This window comes from Diabrotica virgifera, chromosome 7 (assembly GCF_917563875.1).
Source record: "Diabrotica virgifera virgifera chromosome 7, PGI_DIABVI_V3a".
Classification (NCBI taxonomy): Eukaryota; Metazoa; Arthropoda; class Insecta; order Coleoptera; family Chrysomelidae; genus Diabrotica; species Diabrotica virgifera.
In genome coordinates this window covers 249,909,648-249,924,801 of record NC_065449.1, presented here as the reverse complement: position 1 = coordinate 249,924,801, position 15,154 = coordinate 249,909,648, and the positions used below count along the sequence as shown (strand labels likewise).

At 32.2% G+C, this 15,154-nt stretch overlaps 1 protein-coding gene across 5 annotated transcripts in view; it reads left to right on the top strand.

Moving 5' to 3' along the window:
• Window positions 1-15,154, top strand: part of LOC126888403 (uncharacterized) — a 59,815-nt gene that overhangs the window by 13,167 nt on the left and 31,494 nt on the right. For 3 of the 5 annotated variants that reach the window (XM_050656644.1, XM_050656645.1, XM_050656642.1), the window contains 2 exons: window positions 3,136-3,165; window positions 12,359-12,631. In XM_050656644.1, the coding sequence (XP_050512601.1) occupies window positions 3,136-3,165; window positions 12,359-12,631 (303 nt within the window). The remainder of the gene's footprint in view (window positions 1-3,135; window positions 3,166-12,358; window positions 12,632-15,154) is intronic. The other 2 variants (XM_050656646.1, XM_050656643.1) reach the window with 1 other exon arrangement.

Genomic DNA, 15,154 nt, shown 5'->3' with positions numbered 1-15,154 from the left:
TCCAACTCTCGTGTGTATATGCCTCTCAACATCAAACCCCATCTTGAAACAGTCTCAAAGTTACCGTCTAAATATTTGAAATTCCAACCCAGTTTACATTTGTAACACTTTCGTTGCACCCTGTATATTGAATAGTTGTTTACAATACTGAGAAAAACGGTACTGTCTTTATGCAGAGTATGACGTTATTCACTTCTCACGGGTTTGGATGTTTGTTTCGTTGTTCGTACGATTCTTTGAAATTTGGTGTACTAAGGTACACCAAATTGTTTATATCCTACAAAATTGTAAACGGAATATTTTTCAATAAACCCCTGCAGTGTTGTAGTTTGTAAGATAAAAGGTTTTTATGGCAGTTGTAGACTAGAGTCTTAAGGTTTATGGCGTTCTCAGACACAAATTTATTGAAGGTTGTGTTGGGACAGGAAGGCTTAACCTGGATAAGCCGATGTCTTTAGTAAATATTGTGTTCTCAAAACTAACTGTAATAGTATGAGTCATCGCATTTCGTGAAAACTTAGGAATCTTGATATTGAAAAGATAACGAGTCCGTATTGGTAGAAAGCAAAAAATCATGACATTTATGGGATGCCCTGAGTAAGTTTTCTTGCCACCTGATTGGTGGCATGGTCACTATTGGTCAAAGTAGGAGGTAACTTCTTTTTTTTTTGGAGAAGGAACCCAAGTTTAGAAGGATCAAGGTAGAGCTGAGAGAAGTCAGTTCCACCAGGGCCATCATCAAGTTAAGTTGTGTTGAACCCGTCACCAAGTACAGTTCAGAGTCAGTGTTTCAAAATGTAGTTAAATACCAGTTTCCTGGCCGGCTGAGAACTCAGCGCGGCGATGCAGTGTGGTGGAAAAATGGGACTCCGACAATTTTCGTTGCAATCAGTCGAATTGTCGTTAATTTGTAGATACCATTTTTGGTATTTTGTTTTTTTTTCGTGCAGTCAGAGCAGGAATGATGTATAGTTTTCTTTTTTTGTTGCTAGTTTCAACCCCTTAGTTGAATACTAAACTGGCTAGTAAATTTTGGTCCAGTTTAATGAACTTTTGATAATCTTGTTCGAGTAAAAGTAAATTTTGGTCCAGTTTAATGAACTTTTGATAATCTTGTTCGAGTAAAAGTAAATTTTGTTCCAGTTTATTGAACTAAATGATTTTGTTCGAGTTTAACTAAATAATTTTGTTCGAGTTGAATGCTGAATTTTTCTATAATTTTTTTTATAAACAATGGATAACCTTATGTACTGTTTGCTGTAGCCATTAACAATGTGAAGTGTTTTCCGCGTAGTGAAATAGCAATTGTAACACAGAGAGATAAGAGATTAATTTTTTTGTTTTTTAATAAAAGTTTGATTTTCAACATCTAAATTTATTATTTCTTTCCTTCTCTCTTGAATCGTAAGAACAATAAAAAATTGACTGAATATAGAATTTTGAGTATAAAGTAAATTAGGTAAGTTACATTAAAATATGTTGTATATTATGTATATTTTTTATTTGACTATATTTTCTGTTTTATTTTGATTTATCTTTCTTTGTTTTATTTCTGTTTTTTTTGTATAAAGTTTGGTTTCCCTTAGGTAACCAATGGCGCCCAATATTTTATTTTTTGTATTTTTTTATCTTTTTATTCTACATCCTTATTTAAATTTTTCTATCTTTTTAATTTTTCTAAGCTAATAAGAGTATATCATTAACATCTATTAAAGAATCCACTCCCTAAAATCTCTGAGACTAGAGCTTCCGAGGTAATAAAAATTATGTAGCACGAATCTTGTCAAATCTAAGTATATCTTTATGTTCATCTAATTAGTCGTGCATCATAAAAATGGCTTCCATTCGTGGGGCTGTTACAATATCAAACCCGATCTCTCATCGCTCTCCACGGCGGCGTCTTATCATCTTACGACCATCATGCACACCTAAACAAAATCGCGATTCATCGATTAATGCTACATTATGCCATTCTGCCACCCAATGCTGCCGTTCTCTGCACCAATTCAAACGTTGATGACAGTGGTCCGCAGCCAAAGGAAGCACACTTTGTGGGCGGAATGAAAGCAGTCCAAAGGCTCAAATGCTACGGTATAGGGTACGTATAGTAACAAGCCTATCTTCTACTCCAAACCATTGGTCAGCGATTTGACGCGTAGTAGCAAAACGGTCTCGCGGAGCCAGGAGTCTAAAGCGCCTATCTTGACGCCCTGTGGTACGCCTCGCTTGACCAATTGGTCTTCTTCGTGTTCCTCTACCTTCGTTTGTCCACACACGACACACTCGCATAACTGTTATTGTCGTACAATTACCACGACGGCCAATTTCGCGATACCACAAACCCATATCTTTATAGGCAATAATTGTACCCCTGCCAAAATCGCTAAAATGGTGGTAATTTTGGTGTCCTTGAACTCGAGGCATATTCTTGCACTGAATACAATTAGACAGAGGAATAATAACTAAACATTTATGTACCAACCGGTCTTCATAAATTGGTTTCTTCACAAAAAAATTTAAAGATAAAACTTTATTTTTACAAAAATTATAAAAGATAAAACATTGATATTGTTATCATAGCATGCTTTAAAAATAGTCATTGTGTTGCCAAAAAATTAAGTTCAAGAAATGATTGCTTCTGGGTGCAACACTTCTAATGTCATTGAGTATATCTATTATATGAAAGTAAACTTGAATTCAGGATTTGATTATACATAATATATTATTGGACTATAAATTGGCAAAAAAAATTTAATTCATATACCCATATTAGAAATTTTATTTAGAAGATTAATTCATATTAAATGGTAAATACTTTTGTTTAGTAACAAAAAATAAAAAGCAGATGGCCATAATAAAAAAACCAGAAATAAATGTAATTATATGTTACAAAGGAACTTATCAAACCTGTCGGGATTCTGGCGTGTCGTGATTTTGGCCTGTGAGGATTCTGGTGTGTCGGGATTTTGGCCGTCGGGATTTTGGCTGTCGGTATTTTGGCTGTCGGGATTTTGGGGTAGACCCGTATGACCAAAAAGCCTACTATATTTGGATATGCTGCTGGACATTAGGTACATAATGATTTTATTTTAGATAGGTATAAACGAAAAATAGTATATAAAAAATTTGTTGCAGATAGGAGCAAACTCCATGTGATTTACTATGGTAAGTAATATCTATATATATAAAAGAAAGTCGAGGTTATGTTAGTTACACCATTTATAACTCGAGAACGACTGAACACATTTTTATGAAATTTTACACGTATATTCGAGCGGACTGGGAATAGGATAATATGGAGTTTCATACGCGTACGTCATAAGGGGGGTTGCCCCCTGATATATTTTTTTAATTTTTGGAAAAACTTTTTACTATTTTTATGAGATGTAGAAGCAAAAGATACACACAATCCTGAATTTTCAATTTTCTATCTCGGACCGTTATTTTTTAATAGCCATTTAAATATTTTACATTTTACATTAAAAATTCTCCGGTCGCAGTGTTTGTTACCATACTCCTCCGAAACGACTTGACCGATTTTTATCAAATTTTGCAGGTATATTGGACTGGACTGGGAGTAGGTTGCTGTCTATATTTCATACCCGTACGTCATTAGGGGGTTGCCCATGACGCCGTAACTCTCACAATAATGACGTGAAAAATATGAAATTAAGTAGGTAGACTCCTTGCTATTCGGAGCAAAACGGTACTAAAATTGTTTCTCTAGTGCAATCGGTGTCCAAAATATAATATCTCAAACCGTAGCAATATTCTGAGGACAGAAGAAGAACGAGCGACAAATTTCATAGAAGAGAAGTGGAACAGTTTAACTTTGGGACTCAAATTGGGCAAAATATGAATTTTTTAATCTTGCGAAATTTTCAAAAAATTCTCTAAACGGAACCGTAAGTAGGAGAAAAATTATGAGCACACGAAAAGAACAAGCAGCAAATTATAAAATTTTATTTAATTTTAATTCATTTTGTTTAATTTTATTTAATTTTATTTAATTTAAGTATTTTATTTATTTTCGTTTATTTTATTTTATTTTATTTCATTTTATTAAATTTTATATATTTTTATTAGACTATATTTTCTTTTATTTAATTTTATTATTATTTTTTAATTTATTTATTATTTTTATTTAATTTTAATTAAATTTAATTTTATTTAATCAACACCTACAGACTTGGAATCTCCCCGAACCCAATCATAAATAGAGGGTTGTTTTGAATGTAGATATAATAAAGCTGTTATATTCATTATAAGATAAACAAAGGGCCTAGCCGGGTAAGATGGTGAAAAGTGCCCCCAACCCAATTTAAATTCCATATAGGTCACTTTTTAGCACATATAGAGGAACTCCCTTTCTGAAATTTTTAGCCCCCTAGGTGGTCACGTGACCCCCCTAGAGCCTAATTAGCCTTTTTATGTTTTTATTTTTTCTCTCAGCCGCATCAAGAGCTAGCCAAAAACTTTATTTAAAAAAGTTGTAAGTTTCAAAGAGATCTAGATGAAAAAATTTTTTTTTATTTTTTTTGGCGGGAAATTCTAATTTTTAGAACATTTTTAAACTTTTAAATACCTCTGAAAAAAACTAAGACACTCGTTTTTACGAAAATTAACTATAATGTGTATTTTTGAACAATCTTTCACCCTTAATTTTTTCAGATTTTTTAAATTGGTGAAACGTACCTTTAAAAATAAGAAACCGCATTTTTTCGGTTTTTTTTTTCGTTTTTTGATATTTTATACATATTTTTCAAAAAATTTAACACCGTCACTAGAATAGGTAAAAAACTGAAAAATAATTGGGGTTTGCTTAATAAAAATTTTTTGTAACGATATCCATTTTCAAGATACAGGGCGTTGAAGAAAACAAAATTTTACATATTTTTTACGATTTTGCCGAAACTACTGGCAACATTGTAATAAAACTTGGCGGGTTTTAAGAGGTAGTTATTGTGCATGTTTTGACATACAACTAAGGATTTGATATTTATCATTGGCGCGCATAGGTGTAATGGTCTGAACTTTTCAAAGAAAAAAAGATAGTACGCCACTGACATATTTCAAATTAACAATCATTTTTGAATTCCTCGTTCAATTTTCAATAAAAAATCTATCTTCTCCTTTTTTCACACGACGCGCCGTTTTGCTGCAAAAAATAAAATATCTTAACGCTTCCAAAGTATTCGAATTAATTTTGATAATAATGGATGTATTTACGAGTTTATTATGTAGATGTAGAAAGTACCTACTAGAAGTTCGAATACTTTGTAAGGGTTAAGATCTTTTATTTTTTGAATAAAAATGGCGCGTCGGATGAAAAAAATAAGAAGATACATTTTTTGTCACAAATTGAACGAGAAATTCAAAAACCATTGTTAATTTGAAATATGTCAGTGGCGTACTATCTTTATTCTTTAAAAAGTTCAGACCATTACCCCTATGCGCGCCAATGATGAATATCAAATCCTTAATTGTATGTCAAAGCATGCACAATAACTACCTCTTAAATCCCACCAAGTTTTATTACAATGTTGCCAGTAGTTTCAGTAAAATCGTAAAAAATGTGTAAAATTTTGTTTTCTTCAACGCCCTGTATCTTGAAAATCGATGGCGTTACAAAAAATTTTTATTAAGCAAACCCCAATTATTTTTCAGTTTTTACCTATTCTAGTGACAGTGTTACCTTTTTTGAAAAATATATATAAAATTGTATCAAAAAACGAAAAAAAAACCGAAAAAACGCGGTTTTTTAGTTTTAAAGGTACGTTTCACCAATTTTAAAAATCTGAAAAAATTCAGCGTGAAAGATTGTGCAAAAATACACATTATAATTGATTTTCGTAAAAACGAGTGTCTTAGTTTTTTTTCAGAGTTATTTAAAAGTTTAAAATTGTTCTAAAAATTCGAATTTCCCGCCAAAAAATAAAAAAAAAATTTTCATATAGATCTTTTTGAAACTTACAACTTTTTTAAATAAAGTTTTTGGCTAGCTCTTGATGCGGCTGAGATAAAAAATAAAAACATAAAATGCCTAATCAGGCTCTAGGGGGGTCACGTGACCACCTAGGGGGCTAAAAATTTCAGAAAGTGAGTTCCTCTATATGTGCTAAAAAGTGGCCTGTATGGAATTTAAATCGAGCTGGGGGCACTTTTCACCATCTTACCCGGCTAGGCCCTTTAAGATTGTAACTGTTGCACTACAAACTTTATTTTGTTACTTCTAACTAAGCTTTATTACTTCAAACATCATATGTGTAATTAATTAAAAATAATAATAAAACCTCATTCACATCGAGCATTTTTTGTTTATTAATTACGAATTCCTTTTGTTTATTTTAAGTTTATTGTATACAAAAGTTTGTTTTTATCTATTGAGGCAGTACGAAGTCTGCCGGGTCAGCTAGTAGTTCTATAGATTATAATATAATTTGAAAATTTTAGACACTAAAATAGAGGGGGGAATAACAAAATATGGCCATTAATATACTGATTTTGACATGTTTATGCACTTTTGGATGCATGTTATGCACTTTAAAATGCAAGTATGCATTTCCACCCATTTTTATATTGTAGACATTTTTCCTGAAGTTATCCAGAACACAATGCAAAAAGTTATACCAGTCTCTAGGTGCTGTATTTAAAAATAGATTTATTTTTTCCTAAATCTTCTTCTTCTTTACGTGCCATCTCCTAGACGAAGTTTGGCAATCACCATTGCTATTCGAACTTTTGACACTACAGCCCGAAAGAGTTCAGTTGAGCTGCATCCAAACCATTCCCTGAGGTTTCTCAGCCAATACATTTTTCCTCTACCTATGCTGCGCCTTCCTTGAATCTTTTCCTGCATTATTAATTTCAGGAATTCATATCTGTCACCACGTGTTATATGACCCAAATATTGTAGTTTTCTTATTTTGATGGAATCCAGTATCTCTCTGGTGTTCTCTATTCTTCTTAGTACTTCTTCATTGGTTATTCTGTCTGTCCAGGAAATTCTCAGCATTCTTCGATATGTCCACATTTCAAATGCTTCCAATCTATTGAGACATTGTTTATTAAGAGTCCATGTCTCCACATCGTACAAAATAACAGAAAATACATTACTTACAACATATTAGTACTCGATTTTAGGCTGAGGTCTCTACTACATAACATTTGTTTCATATCGTTGAATGCACTTCTAGCCTTTTTTATTCTAATTCTGATTTCTTTGGTATAATCGTTTGTTTCATTAATGTTGTCCCTAAATTGTTATAATTCTGAACTCGTTCTATCGTCTTATTACACTAGTTTACAACAAATTTACGACTCGAATGCAAAATGCTGTTTTTTGTTAATTTTTGCTCTCTGAATATGATTATTATGATAAAAAGTTCGTAACACGTAAGATTTTTGAGTTATGATTTAAAAAAAAATGAGTTGCGATTTTTGAGTTATGAGTATTTTACTAAAATTTTTTTAAAACAGTGATTTGTAATATATCTGTGCGTGATGTTATCAAATTACCGTTTTTCCTTAAAGTTGTGCATAATTTGGCAACACTAGGATATCTAATGTCTACGAATAACACATTAACATTTAAATAAAGAATAAACCAAAGGTAATCTTTAATCAGTAAACCTACCCATTTAAACTTATAGAGTTCTAAACCGTTTTAACGACTGTTACTTCTGCATGAAAGTGTCTGTGTTTTCAAGGAAAAGCAAGCATAAAATTGAATATCCAGATATTATCTCAGCAATAAAACCGGTTTACCATGGAGAAGATTTACCAGTTCCAGGATCACCGGCAAATTGTAAGGAAGATTTGGAAATGTATGGCGATACAAGTGAACCCGATGATGTATCAGAAAAGAATGATTCTTATTTTACCGAAAGCGACGAAAAAGCGCCTTATTGCATCCAACAAGTCAAATTACATGATTTAGTTCGAGACCTTCACTTGTCCAAAGAACATGCTTAACTCTAGGTTCTAGATTAGAATTATGGATTTTTTTTAATTGGAATTTACTCGCCAGTACACCTTATAATACTTAGGAACTGTAACCAGGGGCTATCCTAGTTTTTTACTATGCAGGATAAAATGTGTGTTTGTGTTAATCCAAATAGTTTTATGGGAAAATTGGAATATGCTAGTTCTTTACTTATGTGTATATAGTATATAAGGATTTTTATAATAAACAGCAATATTGGATGCATTCTTTAACTCAAAATCTAACATTTCACCTGACAAGACAATGTACGGTGGACGCCTACGCAGTAAATGCACGGCACCTTAAGAAGAAGATAACTCAAAATATATACTGTTATGCTCTACCTTTTCTATTTATTTAGATTAATTAGCAAAATCTTAATTTGATTGATTATCCAATTATTTTATTTATTGCCTATGTAAAGACAACTAAATTCCAATTAAATTTTCCAATCAATTTTATTATCAGGGCTAATTTTGTATTTGATACAATACCTGTAATCTATGGCTTCTAGTATTTCTAGTTGCTTACTTCTTCCAGGGTAGAAACAGGGAAATTGACAACACTCAAATTCATATAAATGTAATCTATTGTTTTTATCAAATGCCGTGTACATATGATTCAAAAATATTAAAATTTAACTTTGTTGCAACAATCTCTAACTTAATAAATTAAAACTCTAACTCTGATATCTCCTTGTTTTGACAAAATTATTTATTTAATTAATTTCTTATTTACTCATACTAAATTGAATAAATTTTACTTTTCTTCTTTTGAATTGATTTCTCAAATTTGAAATGACTAACTGCGTTACAAAAAAATTGTTCAATAAACAATTAAACAAATATGGTCTTGATATCAATAATTTTTCTCCATTCAGACAAATGATTTGACTAACCTTTTATTCTCCACTCCCTCGTTTTCTGGATTGCGCTGTCCTTGATTCTCTCAACACGTACTCTCTGGTTGTTGCGAAAAAATCCCCCTCGTCAAAACTGCTTCCAAGAAAAGCACACAGGACTTGCTCGAATATCTTGTGCACAAACGGATAATAATCAGCTACTCGTTCTAGACAAAACAAAGGAATCTCCCTCGGACCAGGAAAATTAACTCTTCAACTGGTCGACGATTTGGTTTCAACTTGACTCTGCTCATAAAGGCTGATCACACCAACTCTACACTGATTCTACACTTTTGAAAAACTCGGCTGCCTTCTCTCGATGTTCATTACACACTGACTTTATTTTTCTCTCAAATCCATACTCTCACATCCATTATCCCTTCTCCCGATATTTTTCGTCCACTAAACAACCTCTCTCAAACCATTTATTTCTTAAGAAACCCAATATTCTTCCACATAACTTTTTCCAATTTGTCAAATTTCAAGGAAAATCATAATTAGTTATTTTCTACTCTCTACTTTTACAGCTAAAAATAATACAGTTTGTATAACACATTAAAATACCTTCCCGGAAGGATCTGAAAAACGTTATTGTCCCGTCAACGCTCTCTCCACTTTCTAATCACCGAAATGTTTTATTAATGTCCCGTCCATTTCGTCGAATAATTATCACTAATCGTTTTAATTTTTCCGAAACACTTGTTTACTAGTAAAATTAAATTCTAAACAAATTTGGCCATATACAGGGTGATGAAAAACTATCATTTCATGGTCGTTGATATAAATTTAATTTTTTTGAATTTCCTTAAAAAAAACAATTCCACAACAATACGTGGTGAAAAATTTTAGTGTTTGAATTCCCCGCATTCAGGACGCTTTAAATTCCCCGGTACAGCCATTTTAACATCAGTCGCAACTTCTTTTTGTTTATTTGTTGACTAGTGTTATTTACGTGTAGATTGATGTTTCTAATAGTTTTCTTTGATATAACCATGAATTTTGTTTTCTTGATGTTTAGTCACAGACCAAATTCTTCAGTCGTTGGAGAAACTTTATCTAAAATTCTTTGTAGATCTGTAATATTTTCTGCTATTAGTATTATATCATTAGCATATCTAGTTTCACGTATGGGTAGGCCATTTATTTTTATGCCTGCTACTTCATCTTCTAATGCTTTTTTGAATATTTCCTCTGAGTACGCATTAAACAGTAATGTCGACAAGACACAGCCCTGTCTAACTCCTCTTTTAATTTTTATTTTATTAGTTTTTAAATTATTTATTCTTATGACAGCTTCTTGGATATCTTCTTCTTTAAGTACCGTGCTCAAATTTTAGGCGTGGGTAGCTTCATGACAATTTGCCGATATTGTTCTCGATCTTGCGCGGCATGTAATTGTTGACCTGCTAAGCCAGTCCATTGACGAAGGTTTCGGAGCCATGAATATTTCTTTCTACCAATTCCTCTTTTTCCGTCGATCTTTCCGTTGAGCATTAACTGCAGCATCCTGTATCTGCTACCTCTCATTACATGTCTGAGATATTCAAGTTTTCTCTTTTTTATCATCTTGATTAAGTCACCTTCACCTTGACCTACTCTATTTAGGACTTATTCTCTGTTTGAAATGCGTTGTACCCAAGATATTCTGAGCATTCTACGATATGACCACATCTCGAAGGCTTCCAACTTGTTCATCATGTTAACTTTCATGATCCAGGTTTCACATCCATATATAGGGTGAGGCAGATAAAGGGCCTATTAGAAATATCTCGAGAACTAAAGGTAACTGAATTATGAAAATTGGAATAATGGGGTTTTGAAGACTGATCTATTTAATGAAAATATTTTCATCTACTTGGTACTTCCGGTTATACCGGAAGTTGCTTATAACTTCGTTTTTTTAAATAGGACACCCTGTATATTTTGACATTTTTGGATTCTCCTCGATTTCTTCTTTCTTAAAATATAATGTTTTGTAACATTATACAGGGTAGGTTAAAATATAATTACGTTTTCTTATTAATTTCGTAGCAATATTCACACCCTGTAGGATTGTAGTAGTTTGACATAGTAAACTCTATTTATGTTCAAATGATTTTTAATATAGTCTACTATTGTTAGCAATTATTAGTATAGCTAAATTTTTAATTTTAGTATACAGGGTGGGTCTAAACTCGGAATGAGTATTTTCTGAGTTTTCTTAAATGGAACACCCTATATTTTACTATTGTAATGAAATGATATTTCATGGTACTTTTTTATTTCTTAAGCATTCCCTATACCTAACTGCTTTAATTTGTGCTTAATTGTTAATCGCACCAACAATCTTAACTTCGATGGTATTTTGACAGTTCAACCATTATTGGCAATTTTAAGTATCAGTCTAGATTAATATGTACTTATTTCCAAAAGATTATTTGTGATTGAATATTTTCACGGCCAACCTAATACAATTTCACATATTTTGTGTTGCAATTAATGCTTTGCTTTAATCACCAATAACTCACAAATTAAAGCAGTTAGGTATAGGGAGTGCTTAAGTAATTAAAATGTACCATAAAACAACATTTCATTACAATACTAAAATACAGGGTGTTCCATTTAAGAAAACTTAGAAAATACTCATTCCGTGTTTCGACCAACCCTGTACACTAAAACGAAAAATTTAGCTATACTAATAATTGTTAACAATAGAAGACTATATTAAAAATCATTTGAAGATAAATAGAGTTTATTATGTCAAACTACTACAAGCTTACAGGGTGTGAATATTGCTACGAAATTAATAAGAAAACGTAATTATCTTTTAACCTACCCTGTATAATATTACAAAACCTTATATTTAAAGAAAGAAGAAATCGAGGAGAATCCAAAAATGTAAAAATATACAGGGTGTCCCATTTAAAAAAACGAAGTTATAATAAACTTCCGGTATAACCGGAAGAAGCAAAGAGACCAAAATATTTTCATTAAATAGCTCACACCTCAAAACCCCTGTATAACAATTTTCATGATTTTCTTACCTTTAGTTCTCGAGATATTTCTAATAGGCCCTTTATCTGCCTCACCCTCTATAGTAATACAGGATACACAATACACATAACATTTTAGGAACTTGATTCTTAGTTGTAAATTCAGCCGAGAGTTGCTCAGAATAGATCTAAGTTTCATAAATACTCCTCTTGCAATTTCTATACGAGTTTTAATTTCTTCATCCGGATTTAGTGTCTCATTTATCCAACATCCTAGGTATTTAAAATGGTTAACTTTTGTTAAAGGTTCATTATTGACAATTAGTTGCATAGGGCCGACGTCTTGTTTGCTAACCATAAGTAGCTTTCTTGGATATAATACTGATTATTTATTATTCTTATATGCCGTGTGTCGATATTCTTTGTTCTCAGTAGTTTTATTAACGGATTATGTTTCACCGTGCCTGGTCTAATTTATAATTTAATGTTTTTTCATTTTAGATCGGAAACTTGGTGTATTTCGAAGATTCGTAAATATTTCAGAAGAAGTCGAAAAACAATTCAGACGTTTTATATTAAAAGGATATAAAGAGTATATATTTTTGTTTGGTGGAGAGCATTTGGTGCATGTGCCTGGTGATGTGGAACGGAAATATAGTTTATTGATATACGATTCGATCAAAGAGATATGGATAACGAAAACGAGGATGCCTTTTCCTTTCCCTAGAACACATTTTGAAGCATGTATAGTGGGATCTAAGGTGTTTATTTCAGGTCAGTATATACTTAGTCCATGTGGTGAGACCGCTCCCGTCTGAAAAACATTTCTAATTCGGTTTCTCTGCGGATTCATATTCAAAAAATGTCCCCTTTAACCAAATCTGAAGGGTGCTGGACGGAATTTTTGGGCAGAAATTGTTTAAACAATTTTTTTAAATAAATACATAAGATCACCTTTTATTGCTCCAAAAAATATATTTTTAGGTTTTTGGGTCACTCTAAACATGAAAGGTATCTTGTGATTTTTCTCAAAAATTGACAGTTTTCGAGTTATAGGTGATATAAAATCTAAAAAAATGCGAAAATACGCATTTTCGAGGCTTAAAAACTCATATTTAAATTAGTATTTTTAAGGGTACCAATAACTTGGATTAAAGTTTATACATTCCTTTTCAAGATTCCGAAGAGTGATCGGGTCTAACTTCAATTTAGACCGTACTTTTTTAATTGTTAATTATGCATGTCCATCCGACTTTTTGGCCGGTGCGGCGCGCTCTATTTCAAAAATCTCCTGTTTTCCTCTGAAGAATATTTTTTTCTAGATTATTTGGTACATTCTAAATAAAATAAGTTTCTTGACATTTTTCTCAAAAGTTACTAGTTTTAAAGTTATAAGCGATTTAAAATGCGAAAATTTGTTTTTTTGTCATTTTTCGGATTTTAAATCGCTTATTTTAAAACTATTAACTTTTGAGAAAAATGTCAAGAAACTTATTTTATTTAGAATATCCCAAAGAATCTAGAAAAAATATTTTTCGGAGGAAAATAGGAGATTTTTGAGAATAGTGCGCGCCGCACCGGCAAAAAACCGGATGGACATAACTAACAATTAAAAAACTACTATCTAAATTGAAGTTAGACCCGATCACTCTTCGGAATCTTGCAAAGGAATGTTTAAACTTTAATCCAAGTTATTGGCTCTCTTAAAAATACTAATTTAAATATGAGTTTTTAAGCCTAGAAAATCGTATTTTCCCATTTTTTAGACTTTAAATCGTCTATAACTCGAAAACTGTCAATTTTTGAGAAAAATCACAAGATACCTTTCTTGTTTAGATTTACCCAAAAAACCTAAAAAATATACTTTTTGGAGCAATAAAAGGTGATCTTATGTATTTGTTTAAAAAAATTGTTTAAACAATTTCTGTCCAAAAATTCCGTCCGGCACCCTTCAGATTTGTTTAAAGGGGACATTTTTGAATATGAATCCGCAGAGAAACCGAATTAGAAATGTTTTTCAGACGGGAGCGGTCTCACCACATGGACTATATAATACAGTAACATTAGGGGAGTCAATGTACATAGATCAAAAACTTGCATTGTTTCAGGAAAAATCTAACAAGCTTGTATTTTTCTAAAACCTTTTTTGCTGGTTTACCAACAAAATAGCTCCTTTACGATATGGCCCTTGGTTTTCCTACCCACACTTGATCATCATCAAGGCATCTACACTCCTAGTGGAGTGATTGGCGCCCTCTTTGTGCTCTTCCTATTCGTTTGTCGCGGTGAATCAATCCGCATTAACATTTTGGTTTTACAATTGATTGTGTGACTTGGAATCTTCTACAATTTGTCTCCATTCGTTCCTGTTATTGCTTATGGTTACCCATTCTCTGACTCCCGTCTTCTTAAGGTCCTCGACTATCTGGTTCTCCTATTTAGTTTTGGTCTTCCTCGTAGTCTGCCTGATACAGGTCTCTATTTGGCAATTTTCTTGATAACGGCTTCTGGATTTCTCATTTCTATATGTCCCATCCATCTGAGTCTATGTGCCTTGATAAAAGCCGATGTCTTCTCCTTTCAGAAGTTCTCTTACTTCGTGGTTCATGAGTTTTCTAAATTTCTAAATACATTATTACCCAAGTTTAGTGGGCCTGCTATCCTCCGAGTTATTTTCCTCTCTAGGAACCACAATCTTTCTTCCTCTTTCTGGGTCAGACACATTACTTCAGCACCATATGTGATTATTGGTGTAATTGATGTTTGTAAATTTTCAGTTTAGTATTCTGAGTAAGCTTCTTATCTTTGAGGAAGTTATTGTATTTCCAGTAGGTTCTGTTTTTTGCCTGGATTCTTTCATTATTATTACGATGCTTCTATCATTAGTTCCATTAACTGAGACCCCAAAATATTTAAAGTGTTCTACCTTTTCAAATTCATATTCACCAACATTTAAATTTGTTACATTAACTGAATTTTTTCTTGAGCATATTAGGTATTTTGTTTTGTTCTGATTTATTTATAAACCCCTTTTGGATGCTTCCTTGCATAACTTCGTAAATTCTTCCTTTGAACTGTTTAGGTTCCTGCTAATTAATGCTATGTCATCAGCATACGCCACAAGTTGCGACGTCGATGTTATAATTGTACTTTTTATTTCTGTAGCTCTTATTGTTCCTTCTATATCTTGCTATTTCTATATTTTCTGTGATTCCGTTATCTGTAATTGCTGCCGTCGATCCTTCCATTGTATATATATATATATAATATCGGTTTACAACGTTCTTCGACGTCTTC